We start from the raw sequence: 17317 nt of genomic DNA on the forward strand, positions 1-17317 counted from the left end.
CCCGAGCCCCCGGCCCGGCCCCGCCGGAGCCCCCGAGCCAGGCACCGCACCGCCGGCCGGCCCCAGAGCCCCCGGCCTGGTCCGGCCCCCAAGCCCCAGGCCCAGCCCGGCCCCCGGCCCGGCCCCCCCGATTTTCCTGGACATGTCCAGCTTTTTGGGCTTTCCCCCCGGACGGGGATTTGGAGCCCAAAAAGCTGGACATGTCCGGGAAAATCCGGACGTATGGTAACCCTACCAAAACTAAGACTTTGCTGCTCATGAAGGAAAAGTCTCTTTCTAGTGAGTCTGTGAACTATCTTCAATTTCCAGTGGCTTGGGAAATGACCGAGGTGATCCATTATGTACTCTGAATTCTCAAAACTTGGCCTCACTGGGTGCTGTTCCCTAGACACTCCAGCTCCTTATGCTGCCTAGAAGGCTCTTTTTGATGTCAACTTCTATTTTGTTCATTTGGAGCTAATATTAGGCTCACAGATGTGTGTGGGGGGTGAGGTGGTACCAGCCACCATCCATCCCAGCAACCCAGATACATCAAAGCCCCCTCTAGATGGGCAGGGAGCTATGGCTGGGGAATGGGACAACCAAAGCAGGACGGGGAAGGCTAGGGAAGATTCACCTGGGTGGAAGGGGAGGTACATTAAATCTTCCAAGAAACCTGTAATGCTGGGGAGGACTAGGGATTCCAGGGGCAGTGACTGGGGGGGAGCTGGCAGCCTGGTTCCCATGCCCCTGTACGGTCAGAGATTTGGAGAGAGCTGCCGGGCATCCCAGGGCCAGTGCCAAGGTTCTAGACTGGAAAATGTCTTACTGATGGCAGCACCTCCCACAATTCTTGACGTCTGGGTTGCTCTGCTCACGGTTGTAGCTCCCTCCGGCATGCTGAGAGTCAGCCCCCACAAGCCGAGCCTGGGCAGGGAGCAGGCTGCCGCCCCTCCCCAGCCCGGCTCTCTCCCAGGCAGCTGGCTTAGCTGCACAGTCAGAGCAGTGACAGGAGTGTGTCCCACTCCCTGCCCGGGCCTGGCTGCATGACTGTGCCGGGTTGGGGGAGGGGGGCAGCTGTCACAGGGAGGATAGAGCCCCTCCCGCCCTCAGGTAATGTGGGACTGGAGCCCTGGGCTGAGGGCGGGGCAGGGAGGAGACATGTGGGGAGGTCATGCATCTTTCCCTTTAGCTGGTTGCCTATGGAGGCAGTCGTTTCCATCACGGAGAAAGTGACGCACACAGCGGCCCTCTCCTGCTGCACGCTCCTCCCCTGTTCTACGGAAGCATTGGAAGCACACTCAGGGCACTAAAAAACTGGTTGCTTCCCACGTGTTGCTCATGTCCATTCCAATGCAAGTCTGTACGCCCCGAACACTGCCGCTGGAAAGTTTTTCCCTCAGTGGTATCCGTCAGGGTGGCTCTGGTGCCCCCTGGAGTCGCGCCCTCATGGTGCTGATATATAGGGCCCCGCCGCTCGCCCAGTTCCCGCTTACCGCCCATGTTGGTCGCTGGAACTGCTGTTTGTCCTTGTGTTTTCCTGCAAGTACCTCTCTCAGTGGACTCTGCTGATTTAGCTAAAGTTTCAGTTTCAGTTAGTTAGTTAGCAGTGGACCCCGCTTACCAGGGTTAGCCCTTTCCCTGCACTGGGGTGGGCCTTCAAGCCATGTGTGTCGTGTCGTAAGCCGATGCCAGTTAGTGACCTACAGTCCATTGCCTCAAGTGTCTGGGGAAGGCCCACGTGTGGGAGCGTTGCAGGATTTGGAAGATTTTCAGGCCCAGAACAGAGGAGGAGAGGGACACTAGGCGAGCACACCCCTACACTGGAATGGACATGAGCACGAGCTCGAAGAGCTAGATAATTCAGAACGATCTAGAAAATCGATATGGTTTGAATTAAAATAAATTCATCAATGGATCCAGGGAAATTCAAAGAGAAAAGGCGTCATTGCTGGGCGTATTTTCCTACAGCAGCCTCAGCCACCTACTTTGCTTCCCAGGCCCGTGCACTGAGAGTACGAACAGGAACGGCTCCCTCACATGCTGCTCACTCTGCTACCTCCTTTACCGCTTCAGGTGCCCGGAATAAACTCCTTAGATCTTAATTCCAGCTCAGACAGTATAGACACAAGCTCAGGGCCGCCGAGAGTGGGTTCGGGACCCGGTGAAAAAAATTTTTTGGGCCCCCCAGCAAGGGCGGACCAACTAAATAGGGCCAGCGAGGGGGGGGGGGAACCAGTTCCCGGTCCCCGTTCCGGACCGCTGGGCCCCAGTAAGGTGACAAGAGGGGTGGGGAAGCCGGGGAAGTCAGGCCCTGGGCCCCCTTCCGGACTGCCGGACCCCAGTAATTTGTACCGGCTTTCCCCCCTCTCGTCTGCCCTGCACAAGCTTGCTTGACACTAGTGCAGATGTTCTCAGCCCCGCAGCCACAAAGAGGCGTCAAGGGTTCAGGATTGTCCTGCCTTTCCATACCAATGAAGGGGAGAGGGTCAGGGCCCTGAAATGAAAAAAGGGGCTGCAGCACGAAAAGGTTGAGAACTACTGTGCCAGTGTAAATTGGGGGCAGATGACAGGGGAATACTGGATGGAGGTTCCCTGCTGAACAGGAGAAGGGAGACATCTGCAACATGCCAGGTGGGGCTAAGAGAAAGCGGGAGACATCCTGACTCGCCAGGGGGCTGAATGTATCCGCAGCTCAGAGCTCCTCCACCACACTACACAGCACTGATGCATGAACAGGAAATGTCGGGCTGGCCTTTCAACCTATCCCTGTTGGCTTGGGGCCCAATGGCCTATGGCTGCAGCTTTGGCAGCACCATTTCAACTGGTCTTGCTGTTCATGTGGCAAATTAGGGAAGCCCTGCGGGTGAGGTTCCTCCGCAGACCTGTGGGTCGATGGTTTTCTAGTGCAATCTGAACTTGTAACGGGCTGAAGGCACTTCACCCCAGGAACCACAACGTAGCCAAGGAGCCGGTTTCCCAGGATTTCCTGGCACCTAGGCTCTGCCCCAGGCTAGTAGCTCAGAGTGCTACAGCAAGCAGGGTCTGAGCATGTGCATGGAGAACAGACTAGACGGCTTCCATGAGAATTTATTCCGGTCTTGCTTAGGGAACAGGTTCATCTCCCATCTTGGTGAGCTGATTATTCTTTAAACAAACAATTGAGGCAAAGAGAAGCTTTTTTTCAGACAGAACTTCACCTGTATAAGAGGGAATGGGGGTGGGTGGGGGTGTGAGAGAGAAAGAGAGAGCGCACGCGCTAGGGATGGTCTAGGATTTACTTGGTCCTGTCTCAGTGCAGGGGACTGGACTAAACTACCTCTCAAGGTTCTTTCCCGCTCTACATTTCTATGATTCTATAAAACCAAAATAGTTACAGTACATAGACAAAACCCCTGTTCCTCCTTAAAGCTGTTGGGCAAGTCAATGTGTTAATAAAATGAAGGGTGATCTTGCAGTTAAGGACTTTGGAGATCTGGATTAAATTCCTGGCTGTGAAACAGGCTTCTCTCTTTGACGTTGAGCAAACCAATTAGTTGCTCTGTGCCTCAATTTCCCCATCTATAAAGGAGAGAAAATCCTTTCTTTCTTCCACCCTTTGTCTGTATGATCTACTTAAATGCTATTCATTGTGTATTTGACAAGGGGGTCTCGATCCCTGTTGAGGCCTCTAAATGCTTGTATAACACATATAAATAAAAAATAAGCAGCAACCTGCATGCTTAGTAAATCTACTGAATTTGCAATTACCCTGCCTAGTAGCAGAGGACTACAGAAACTGATAACATTAAGCATGGGCGACACAAATGCCAAGGTAACTTGTTTCCTTCTGTGCATTTCCTCAGCGTGGCTTCATTTCTCTCTCTCCAGTCTTCTTTAAAATTTAAAAGGTTAGACTCATAGACTTTAAGGTCAGAAGGGACCATTATGATCATCTAGTCTGACCTCCTGCACAACGCAGGCCACAGAATCTCACCCACCCACTCCTGTAACAAACCCCTAACCTATGCCTGAGTTATTGAAGTCCTCAAATCGTGGTTTAAAGACCTCAAGGTGCAGAGAATCCTCCAGCAAGTGACCCGTGCCCCACGCTGCAGAGGAAGGCGAAAAAGCTCCAGGGCCTCTGCCAATCTGCCCTGGAGGAAAATTCCTTCCCAACCCCAAATATGGCGATCAGCTAAACCCTGAGCATGCGGGCAACTCACCAGCCAGCACCCAGGAAAGAATTCTCTGTTCAGAGGTGGATGTTAGGGGATGTGGATGTGGTGCTGCTCTCCTGTCCACTCCTGCTGAGGGGATGGAGCATAATGGATGTTTTTGCAATGGGGGGGTGGGGGGGGAATACAAAGTAGACTCCTGCTGCCAAGGTGTTTACAAGTTTTGCAAAAGCAATGAATGGGCAGGTTTAATACAGCGATGTAGAGCACCTAGCATGCTAAGTGGCCTAGAATATTACAGTTCTGAAGAATGTGTAAACAGCCCCTGGTATTGAGAGTCTCTTAAATATATAAATGTTCAAGTGCCACTTCCACAGTCAGCTCTTAGGTGACTGATTTTTAAAATTAAAGCCTTCATAGGTATGTAATGTAAAGGCTGGGGAGTAGGAGATCGGAGCTTTCAGATGAATATAAAAGTAAGGTCCTGCCCCCTTGTGCTGCTTGAAGGTTCCATGGCACTCTTCACTGTTCTGTCCAGGATGAAGCGACCCCACAGTTTGTACATTGCTTGGTAAAACACTTTGGGATGAAAAGCACTAACTGGTAAGATCATTTGCTATTCTTAGGTCACAGTTTGAATCCAGACCAGGTTGGTAGTAATTGAAAATCGTCTGACTACTCTTTGGTATCACAAGTTGTGGTCTTGGTCCAGGTGAAAGTGGATCAGCTTCCTCATCATAGATCAGTAGCAGCCTTGCTGGCAAGTAGCATTAAATAAGCCAAGAAATTACTGGGCACGGATAGGAGATTGAACTATCCTCTCATTGCTAGTGGAGATCTTTCTAGGGTGGAGCCTACCAGTGGGGACCACGAGCATTTCATAGAGTCCTGGGAGAGGGTTAGACAATCACACTTGAATATTCTACGCATGTAGTCCATCTTGTTCTGCTGTTGCCCAGTCTGAAGCTGCTCTCTGACTAAACAGAACAGTGTTTTTCAAACTGTGGGTCATGACCCAGAGGTAAGGCACTGGGTCGCAGCAGCTCTGGTCAGCACCGCCGACTGGGCCGTTAAAAGTTCCATCAGCAGTGCTGCCCGGCTAAGGCAGGCTAGTTCCTACCTGTTCCGACACCGCGCTGTGCCCTGGAAGTGGCCAGCAGCAGGTCCGGCTCCTAGGCGGGAGGACGCCACAGGGCTCCGCACGCTGCCCCGCCCCGAGCACCGGCTCCGCATTCCCATTGGCCAGTTCCTTCTGTACTGGAGACATCGGTGTATAGAACAATCTTTAAAAATTGGAGAAATATCCAATTGGAGTTTATCATAACATTCCTGAAAACAAATCATAAAGTGTTATACACATGTGCCTGTGGGCAAGAGCCGTGCGGAGCTGCTTGCATGCTTCTGCCTAAGAGCCGGACCTGCTGCTGGCTGCTTCTGGGGCGCAGCGCAGTCCGCGGTGGCAGGACAGGCGGGACCCAACCCCACACCCCAATCTCCTGCCCCAACCCTGAGCCCCCCCTCAAACCTGGATCCCCTCCTGCACCCCAAGCCCCGCATCCCTGGCTCCACCCCAGAGCCCTGACCCCCTCCTGCACCCCAACCTCCCGCCCCAGCCCTGAGCCCCCCCAAATCCAGAGCCCCCTCCTGCACCCTAAACACCTCATCCCTGGCCCTCCTCAGAGCCTTGACCCCCTCCCACATCCCAACCTCCTGCCCCAACCCTGAGCCCCCCTAAACCCAGAGCCCCTTCTTCACCCCAAGCCCCTCATCCCTGGCCCAATCCCAGAGCCTGCACCCCAAGCCCAGAGCCCTGACCCCTTCCTGCACCCCAACCTCCTGCCCCAGCCTGAACCCCTCATTCCTGGCCTCACCCTGCAGCCCTAACCCCCGCACCTCAGCCCTCTTCCCAGCCCTGAGCCCCTCCCAAACCCCTCATCCCCAGCTCCATTGGGTTGCAGAAAAAAAGTTTGAAAACCACTGAAATAGAGGGCTCCCATTTTCCCCAGTGCTGTCAAACCTGGCACCTTTCAACAGCACAAATATTAACTTAAGAAAGATTGAAGTCTGCCATTGAGTTTGCCAAGCCGTTCGGTGAAAACTTCATGTACAGCTGAACATTTCATCAGCCTTGCCAAGTCTTGTTCATTCTGGATTAATTTTAAGGCAGTTTTTAAAGTGATGATGAAGGATTAATGCAGTGTTTCAGCAGCATTTAAAATCTCTCTCTCTTTAAATCTTTCATTCAAATTGTCCCAGCTTGGCTATTCTGGAGTGTATTTGATTTGTGACTTGGAGCAATTCACTGATAATGACATTTTCATTTAGCTGAGTGCTTACAAGTGAATGTACAGTGCGTGGGTGGTTACAGTGCCTTCCACTTTTAAGCATGGATACTTGAAAGAATTCATTTGCAATAAAACCATATAAACCTGATACAGTATATGAAAAGTACCTGTCCAGCAACAGCATAGCTACACGGGGAGAGGATGCTGTGCAGTGATTTGGCCAGTCGCAGCTTCACACCAGCCGTAGGACTTTCCCTACCTATGGGCTGATTGCTAGTGGCATGCAGGAGAATGGGCATGAAAGGGACATGCAGCGGTGTCATGCTAAAGTCAAGGAGCTGAGGCAGGCGTACCAGAAGGCAACGGAGGCCAACTGTCACTCTGATGCAGCACCGAAGACATGCCACTTCTATAAGGAGCAGCACGCCATCCTTGGTGGCGACCCCACCGTTCCCAGAGCTCCCAGCGGCAAAGGGTGACCACAGTGAGATAGCTACCCACAATGCAACACTCTCTCAGTCCATGCATGAGCAACGACTGTGGACATGCTCAGCCGACACAAGGAGTGTTGAGCAGACGTGCTCCACCGATGTTATTAATGCAACTTATGATTGTTGACAAAACTTAAGTCGACTTAACTCTGTAGTGTAGATATGGCTTGAGATACTGGTAAGATGACAGCAAGGAGGGGAGAGGTCATCTGTTGAAATTGTGTGTCCAGGAGCAATAGGAAAGAATAACCGCAATTTAATTCCTCATATTAAATGCAGGATTTAAATGATCTCCTACTTAGTAACATTAACTCTAGTTCTCTGTATTGGAAACCACTGATAACGTTCTAAAACCGCATGCATGTTAAGTCTAAAAAGAAAATCCAAACCCTCTGGGGCCAAGTGTTATATGCAGTAAGTAATTACTATGCAAAACAAATAGAACAACGGTCTGTGTTTAGTTTTTTTATTACTACATAATAAATCTTTCACACAAAAATAATGAAAAGGATCCCTCAGGTGGTACTTTACAGATCTGAAGGAAAATAGAGTATTTGTGAACGCATCAGACTGCAGACTCCAAGACATTTCTATACCTGTATAATGCTCGGAAACTTGAAAGAATCAATCATACCAGGACGGATTTCAGTATAAACTTGGCTTGCTCTACTGCTTCAACTTTGGATTCTGGCTCCCGCTGTTACAAACCTGCTGGCTCCATACACATTGCATTTTAATTAACTGCACAAGAAAAGTATGGCACTGGAACCAACACGCTTCTTGTTTACATTAGTGCAATGTCATTAGGAGGACAAACTGAAATTATTACACGACTCCTTCATCGACTCAGTGTCTTGTTTGACCTATATCCGATTGCTGCTTTATGCACCCCTGTGCTTATACAAAGTTCTTTTAAAGAAAATCAGATTCTCTCAAAGTTGACACACCAGCCAATAACTGGGAGGTCCTGGATGTCCCCAGCTACCCTGAAATCAGTGGGGGTGGAGGATGCGCTTTACTTGGCAAGATCAGACTCTCAGTGTGGTTAAGTCACTTGAAGAACTGAACCATCCAGTTAGTCTCAGAATCCACAGTTTCAAAGTGCACTGTTAGAATGCCCATTCTAAGGGCAGTGTACCTCTCCTGGCTCACAAACACTCTAGTCCTTTATTTAAAGGTAAAATTACAAATCACTACAACAAACACAAAAGCCTTCATTCCCCTTTGACTTTTGTTCAGAGAGGTAAAAAACCAAACCACCCCAAAATATAGCACAAACATACCCCATCTTAAGTCACAGTTCAATTGTTTCCCATATTTTACACTCAAAAGAGTCGCAGCTCCTGTCTTCATGTTGCCTCTTCCCAAAACTACCGCTACTCGAAAGCGCTAGGAATGCCTATGCTATGCACGGCTCTTTGTACTTACAGTTTTAATTAAATAGGGAAAGGAGTTTTTTGAAAACCCAGCAGTTCCATTTGTCCACAAGGACTTTGCTTCCAAACAAGCAGGTAAAAAAAAAGGACAATGCCAGCTTCTTCAGCAAAAGGAAAACGAGCACAGGAATCTCTGTTTAAAGCCACTCAGAGGAAGCGAATGTGCACTCTCCTCCGAGTCTGTAAACAGAACATGCTGGGTCAGGCAGTGAATTGCGGGATTTGCCATATATGTGTAAGAATGAACTCTCTTATCTTTATATGTTGGCATGCAGTACACTTGATTTAGTGACAGAGACTTCCACAAAACAGCCCAAGGTGTAGCAGGAGTTTCTGTGAGCATGTGGAAGTGAACACTGTCAGGAGCTTGTCCCAGAGACAAACAGATCCTTGATATGCAGGGGGGGGGGAAAGACATTCTGTTAAAATAATGTCAACCTATTTCCTTTGGTTTTCTACCTGCAGAGAGAGTATTTTAATTATTTTCATTACGCTAGGTCCACCAGGAAAGAATACTTTAAAACATTCATTTTGAAGCGTTCCACACTGTGTTAAACCCATACCTCTGCTATAATCCCTTTAGCAGCAAAAAGGGGATTTTTAACAAAGCTTCATCAGGGATTCCCATCAGACACTGCTGAAAGCGCACAAACTTTTTATGTGGCATAGCTCTACTTTTACAAACTTAAACACTTTGCTCTGGAGATTTGTTTATGTGATCAATTTCCAGGAAAAGCTTTTGTACAGAAGTACCATATTGTGAGTCTGTGAGGGACTTTCCTTTGGAAGCTAGTGATTCAAGCCCCATAAAGAGTATTAACCATCAAAAGTGTTTTGATAGCTCTTCAAAAGAAAAGTCTCCCAGTTGAAAACCCTCCTCCCCACACCACAGTATCTTCTCTGTCTGGAAACATCATTTGATTAAAATGCAGCCTAGCTCACTCAGATGGCATTAATATGGATATTTTAGAGATTGTAGACATTACAACGTCACCAAAATAAATGGCCATGAGAGGAGATATGGTACTGGTGAAATGAACAGTCCATTGTAAAAAATGAAAGTGTTCAAAGACTTTGACTCAAAGAAGTCAAAGGTAATAAAAATATAAATGCTACTTCCAAATCAACGTACACCCTCTATTTTCTCTTTTCCCCGTTTTAGTTTTAAAAGCTATCAGTTTTCTTGGTGGTGGTAACATCACACTGCATGTCTAAGGCCTCATTTTCATTGGATAAGCTCTAGGTTTTACGAAACAGAAATAAAAGTTTGCAACCAAGCTTGTCAGTTTCTCTCCCACACCACAATCTGCTTCCAGTGTGTCGGCTGCAGTCTGGGACCAAAATGTCAAAGTCGCTCTGTACAATAGTAGCAGGCTTCATTCTCACTAAGCTTCAGGTTTAGAGGACGCACGCTGGGAGGGGTCACGTATTCACACGCAGTTTTGAGTTTCTTCGCCTGTGATAAGAGAGAGCAGAGCTGGCTCTGCTGTTTAGCTGCTTCTCCCTCAGCCAGAGTCCATCGTAAAGAGTTGGATGTCCTGTGGGTTCCAGTACAGGGCCACAGCGGAATTGTACACCAGGGACCAGACATAGGGGATGAAGAACTCTTCAGGCTGCTCCTCCTCCACATACTTAAACTTCAGTTCTGGGAATTTCTGCAATAAGAAAGAAAAGTCTGTTGAGTGAGGGTTTGCATCAATTTGTAAACCTGTAGACTGCATAGGAGCTCAAGTAAGGTGTGGTGATAAAAAGAGCTCTAAGGGAACTGAACCATCAGACCTGAAAGGAAAATACATTTAACAAGGAGGATAAAGAGACCAGCAACGTATGCTACATTGACACGTGCTGTATTCAGCCCTTTGCTGTTGGTTACGCACCTCGCTCTGGTTGCTTCAGTAGATCTCCAGGAGTCACACACGAGATGGGCCATTAATTAACGCTAAGCAGATGGAACCTTATAAACATGAAAAGTTGTGAAAAGGAAAACTGTAAGTTACAGAAGCCCCACGTCGATATTGCTGTCCATGCACATGGAGACCTGGCTATTTCAGTCAATATAAAAATGAATTATGCTATTACGGTCCATAGCTCCTTTGGAAGAGACTCATTTGGACAGGCCCTAGGAACGTGTATGACATTTTATGATTTGTTTTCAGGAATGTTATGATAAACTGACTTATTTCTCCAATTTTTAAAGATGTCTCCAGTACAGAAGCTAGCTCTTTCCTTCCAGGAAGTGTGGGCTGAGGAAAGAAGTGTGATTAGATTAGAGGGGCTGGGTGCCTGGACTCCTCGATACTATTCCTAGCTTTGCCACTAACTCACTTTACGGCTTTGGGCAAGTCAATAATTCCCCGTGCCTCAGTTTCCCCATCTTTAAAGAGAGACTAGTACTAATCCATCTCACAGGGCTGCTGTGAGGCTTAATTAAATTGTTTGTAAAGCCATCTGAGGCCTTCAGATCATATGTATTCCATTCTATAATCTAAGTTCTAACACTATTCCTATCTGAGTGCCCTACTACCTTGTTATACTTACACACAGTTAACTCCTCCTCCCCCAAATTACTGGCCAAACTGTATCATTTCCACAATTAGAGAGACAAGGTAGGTGAGGTAATATCTGTTATTGGACTCACTTCTGCTGGTGAGAGAAAGCTTTTGAGCCACACACAGCTCTTCTTCAGGTCTGGGAAAGGTACTCAGAGTCACAGTAAACGCAAGTTGGAACACATTATTTAGCATAAGTAGTTAGGACATATTCTAAGGGACCATTCAAGGTAGAGCGGCCTGTTACCATCTTGCATTCAGCTGTGATGCTCAGACTACCTTTCCTCGACTTGAAGAAGAGCTGTGTGTGGCTCGAAAGCTTGTTTCTCTCCCCAAAGAAGTTGGTCCAGTATAAGATATTACCTCACCCACCTTGTCTCTCTGATATCCTGGGACCAACATGGCTACAATTACACTGCATGCAATCATTTCCACAATGTCTGGTGCTCTGCTGTACCATCTGCGGGTAAAACACTTTCCAGAATTAGCATAGCATGGATGTGCCATGCAGCCTGTCCTCAGTTAGCCTGTGTCCAGTATCTCTTCTCTCCTATAGCGTAATGTACAGCACAGGAAGTCAGCCCACCAGAAAGCCAGCATATACAGTTCCTAACAAGGCAGCTATTAGTTATTAGCTATTAGCACGTTTTTGTTTTGTTTTTTTTTGGGAAGAGCTGACCCTATTTTTATATGGTGCAATTCATTCATTTTATCTGCTTCTAAATGTTGCCTGTGTCAACAGCCTGGCAGGGATGCAGATAAAAGCCACATTACAGTAATCATTGGGGTAAGATAAAACATGGCCCATTTCATTATTTATAAGGATGTGGCTAAGGCTAAGAATAAACTGCCATGGTGCAACATGATTAGAACAAGTATGACAATGGCTTAGAAGCCTCTTTGCCCATTAATAATGAAGGGATACCTTATCACCTTTCTCTAGCTCAGACTGTCAGGGCTTCCTTGTGTTGGTCCAACAGTCTCGTCCCATCGGAATTTCTCTCTATTGAATGGAGTCCTCTTGGCCACTTGGCTTTCAGGTTTATTTACATTTATTCATCTTGTTTATTTGTGCTCCAGGGAGCAACAAAAACATGGAAATTATTATTTCAGATATTTCCCTGTGTTGTCATCACTGTGAATGTAATATAGTAGTTTGATGCAAGCAGTGTATCCGATACTGTGATTCCAACAAGTCACAAATTAGTCTGGCCTCTGGCTTGAAGCGTGTTGTATTAGGAACATTTTGTAGACGGACAGAAAAGCGAACAGCCCTCCCGTAGCTCCACTCAGAGCCATGCCCTTGGGCTTGTCTAATGTGTCAGGTTTAGTATATTCAAAGCAATGCCAATCACACCTCGCTGTGCGCTGCTCTTTGTCAGAATGTGCTGACACCCTCTTCTAGACTGGCACACTATGGCTCTGCTGACACTGGGATCAGGATGGAGAGAGCTACAGTTCTAACTAGTTTGGTTCTGTTCCTAGTAGAGATAAGGCCTAAGACAGAGCTATCTTCGGTACTTATACGGCCCCCATTACTGAGTAGCTGAGTGCCCCACAGTCTCTGGCATATTTTTCTCCCCAATACCCGTGTTAGCTGGACAGTATTATCCCCATTTTGCAGATGGGGAATCGAGCCACAAAGAGACTAAGGCCTGGTCTACGCTACATGGTTAGGTCAACGCAAGGCAGCTTACGTCAACCTAGCTGTGAATGTTTCTACACTTAAATTTCACTCACACCGATGTAAGTGCCCTGCTGCACCGACTTAATAACACCATCTCCTCGAGTGTGTAGAGTCAGGGTTGATGTAATTAGGTCGACGTAGCGTCAGGGTAGATACTGTGTTACATATGTTGACTATTACTGGCCTGCAGGAGCTGTCCTATAATGTCCCAAACTGACCGCTCTGGTACTGTTGTGAACTCCGCTGCGCAGGGGTCAGGTACACAGGAAGCTGCCCCTCCTCTTTACAACTCCGTGCATTTTTGGAATTCCTTTTCCTGGTTGCCGAGCTTGGCAAGCGCACCTAGCAGCTCTCTCCACTGTTCAGTGCAACTGCCCAGCTGACCATGTCGGCTACGTGCTCCAGATGTGCTGCTGCCTGGAGTAGACAAGATATATCGGATCTCCTATGCCTGTGGGGAGAAGAGGCTGTGCAGGCACAGCTCTGATTCAGCCATATAATCGTGGACATCTATGAGCAGATTGCTTGGGGGATGCAGGAGAAGGGCTACAACAGGCTACAAGAAGCTGTGGCAGATGTACCAGAAGGCCATGGAGGCCAACAATTGATCTGGTGAGGAGCCATGAACTTGCTGCTTTTACAAAGAGCTGCATGCCATCCTTGGTGGAGAGCGCACCACCACTGCAAAGTGCCGTGGATACTTTGGAAGAGCCCGAGTCTCAGGCCCCCGCTGTGAACAGCGATGAGAAGGAGGTGGAAGAGGAGGAGGAGCATGGGAGACACATGACCAGGAAATCCAGCTGCGCAATGAGTCAAAAACATGTTTTTGACCCCACTGCAGTCCAGCCAGGCCCAACAGTCAAGCATGGGTGAACCTGATGCAGGGAAAGGAACCTCTGGTAAGTATGCAGTTTGCTTTGAAATTACAGGGACTGAAGCCCCGAAGCAGCCGAACACATCAGTTGATTTGCTCTTTTTTACTTGTGGTAGAAGAGGTAGTGAAACAAGCAAGAGAGGTGGAGTTGCGATCTGCTTTTCATTCCCCTCTAGAGTTAGGCAGAGGGAGCCACGCAGAGCAGTTAGTTTATGTGCACTGGAATGTTCCGTGAATCCTCCATAGAGATCTCAAGGAAACTTTCATGGAGGTACTCTGCAATTCTCTGCCAAAGGTCTCTGGGAAGGGCTGCTTTGTTTCTTCCTCTGTGATAGATGTTGTAGGAGCACCAGTGATCTGTATGCTATGTATAACCTGTATGCTCAAAAAGACTGTTACACTCTCCCCCTCTTTTGTCTCCTCTCCCTCTCTGAATACCTGTGAAAGTGGCTTTCTCCCTCCCACTCCCTCCTGGAATGCTTGTGGGATGAATGGGTTGGTTGAACAGCTGGAAGATCAGAAGAGCTCCCAGGTAGACAAGGTGTCTGGGACTCTAATTAAGCAGCGATCACACGCCCAATGCATGGACACTGGCCGAGGTGGAGTGTGACCAACCAGACGGGGCCAAATCCTCTCTAGTCACAGGCCATGACACTCTGATTAGGCAGTGATCACACATCCTAATTATTTCCTGGTTTTGTGGTCAGTGTAGACAAAGCCAAATCATGTTCAGTTTTGCACCAGCTAATTCAATGCTTAAAACTCATATTTAAAGCACGATTAAATTTCCTAGTATAGACAAGTCCTTAAATAGCTGCCGTCTGCCATGCCAGAGGTGGTTGGGCTTCAGTGTTGAGTATGTATGTTATTAAAGTGGTTTGGGATCCTTTGGAATGAAAGGATAAAAACAGAAAATATTATAAATGCTGCTACTGAGGTAAACAAAACTATATAAATATATTCCCCCCCACAAGTCATGGCTTAAGAAATATCAACAACAATGCCTGAGATGTTCAGCTCTCCCTATACCACTTTCTCTCAATTGAAAGGAAAGTGTAGAATATTCCTGATGGTGTTAAATTTTTCTGCCAATAGTTGTGTTGATTTTCTCATCAACACTTTCTTCAAACTGATCAGTGCTGTCATCGACTGTAGCAATTAAATAATCAATTTAAGGATTAGAATTATAACCCATTGCAATCAAATTTGTCTCACTGTCATGCTGAACTTTTTTCTTGAAAACTTTTCAGGTTTGGCTTGAAAATTTAGATATCTATGTTTTATGTCAGTGTCTCTACAGTTTGCAGTTACGGCATGCAATTTTCGTTATGTCTTCATAAAATGAGTACAAGTAATGACAGATATGACCAGACTTCGATTAAATACCTAAGCAGCGGACACTGGATGGCTCACTGGGTTGATGATGAGATATGGAGCTTTTCACTTCTAACTCACTAATTCAAATCCAGCCTCTGTAAGGGAAGTATAATTATCCATGGCAGTTTAGTGGACTGTGTCAAACTAATTGGTGGCCTAATGTGAAAAGGTATCCACGTCGAGCAACAGAAAGCTACCATAACTGACACCCTTTCTGGGAGTTTCAACAAAGAGGCCAAGAACTGAATGTGTGTGGAGACAGCCATCTTGTTCCTAATGGAGGTCCCTCCAGTTAAATCCTGAGGCATGCTGGAGGGCCAGGATGGGGACTGTCCACGCTGTCCTAGTTCTGTGGATAACAAAGGTCTCCCATCTCCAGATTTACCATTCTAGCACCTTTTTATATTTAAGAAAGAAAAATAATCCTGTATTGCTCTATTTAAAAGAGTCAGGGGTGTTTATTGAACATTTATGATTATTAAGGTAAAGACTTCTCTTACACGAGCTGCTCCTGACTCACTAGATTGATTTAAGAACAGTTTAAAATGACAGCAGGGATTAAGTATCCCCTAAAAGGTCAGACAGTTGATATAAATTTTTAACAATTTTGACATACTGTAGTTCAAAGTACAGTCAAATCATGTTTAAATGCAACCGTGTGCAATTTATTTTTACATGTACTACTTCCAAATGGATGAACTGGGGCCTTTGACAAGTGGAGTATAGATATGAGAGACAGTACTAAACCAGCATTCCAGGAGAGCTGTAAAACTACCTCATGTTACAAGTGTTTTAGAACACTCATGAGAAACACAAATTCGCTAGCGTAACAACAGACACACACAGAGATTTGTACGACAGTCAACAAAATTCCACATACTGCTATTCAGACTACCTGGGAAACTATTTTCTTCTGTGTTCTGTTTAATCTGGCTGAATACTGGAAAAACAAACATGCAGGCCAAGATTTTTAAAAAACGGCTATTGATTTTGCATGGTTCAATTTCTGGATACCCAAGATGAATTACTTCAAAGGGCCCTGATTTCCAGAGGGTGGATGCTCAGTGTTTTCTGAAAATCAGGTGCTGAGTTTAGGACACTTCAATTTGTGCACCCAAAAATGGATGCATCCAAAATCACTAATAGCTTTTGAAAATCTTGTCCAGGGACAAACCAGTACCCCGTTCTTTCTCCTTAGCTCTATTCACTTGTGCTTTCTCTCAGCTGGCTAACAGCTACACCCTTCGACTAAGAGAAAGCATGTAGAACACACACAAATTATTATTCACATGCCCCTTTGCTATTAGTCTTTGAACTTACTGTCCTGACCTAAACAGGTCTGTGCATTCTATGCATTTGTAGGTAGCCACTACCTCATTAAGCAAAGACAATCCAATAAACCCAAGCTAGTTTAAAACAGAAACAATCATAAAGACATTCAGTTGCTTTGAATTTTAAAGGCCGAGGTAATGCTAGGATTTCAACTGCAGCCTTCAATGCAGACAGCAAGTTTATCAGCTCAGATGAATCAACCTACCACAGTGGCCTATCTTGCTTTCTTCTGCTAGAAAAAGCAGAAGTCAGATTTAGTGGTTGGAGCAGCGGTATAACTAGACAGACCAGGAGCTACAGACTGTCTGAGCTATCATACGACTCGATGAAAAACCACAGGAAGTCCAATGAACAGATGTAGAAATAAACTGCAATAACTTTGCTACCACAAAAGTTCAACGACATTTTTCCCCGGCACCTAAAGATGAGAAAGATAGCATCACGAGTAGCCGACTACCCCGGCATAGCTCCAGAGGGGCTAATGCCATTTAAGATTCAATACCTCCTCAGTACATTTAAAAAAAAAATAAAAGTTATGATTTAGGACTCAATGTCATGTCAGTGGATGATCTCCATTAAGAAACAAAACATAATGGCAATGGCAGATGGAACTGGTCTAAGACTGAGTAGATTAGTATAAGTGGTCTCATAGTAGCCTAGGTATTGCTTTGGATGAAAAGCTGGCCCAGTCAAATGGACTGGGGCAGTAATAGGGGAAAGGCAGAGTATCAAAGTATGGGGTTACCTACATGACATTGGAGACCCTTCCTTTTCTCAAATATTGTATATGTATATTGTTTCTAGAGAGAAACTGCAAGAGATGCAGGCTCCTAGGTTAATGTTTTCAAAAGCACCTAAATGACTTAAGTCCCATTTTAAAAAGAGACATTTTAAAAAGTACTTAGGCACTTAGTAGCCAAACTCCGGTTGATTTTCAGGGAGACTGAAACTTTTAAATCAGTTTGAATATGGGACATAGGTGCTTTTGAAAATTGTACCCTTAGTTTCATTTAGCAGCCTTGTGGCATACTGTCAAATTACGGGCTTGATATGGCCTCTGCTAATAGGAGATCTGTGGGGGGAGCACCTGTGTGATCAGACTCTGCATTAGCAGTTCATCAAAGCTAGCAAAAAGAATTAGCTAAAGATT

General features: G+C 46.4%; 1 protein-coding gene across 2 annotated transcripts in view; it reads right to left on the reverse strand.

The window, feature by feature from the left end:
• Nucleotides 1-7362: 7362 nt before the first annotated feature.
• DYM (dymeclin) overlaps nt 7363-17317 on the reverse strand; it is a 333130-nt gene continuing 323175 nt past the window's right edge. For both annotated transcript variants that reach the window (XM_034773755.1, XM_034773754.1), the window contains exon 18: nt 7363-10003. In XM_034773755.1, coding sequence (XP_034629646.1) covers nt 9854-10003 — 150 coding nt within the window. In that variant the 3' untranslated portion in view covers nt 7363-9853. The remainder of the gene's footprint in view (nt 10004-17317) is intronic.

This window comes from Trachemys scripta, chromosome 6, assembly GCF_013100865.1.
Source record: "Trachemys scripta elegans isolate TJP31775 chromosome 6, CAS_Tse_1.0, whole genome shotgun sequence".
NCBI lineage: Eukaryota > Metazoa > Chordata > Testudines > Emydidae > Trachemys > Trachemys scripta.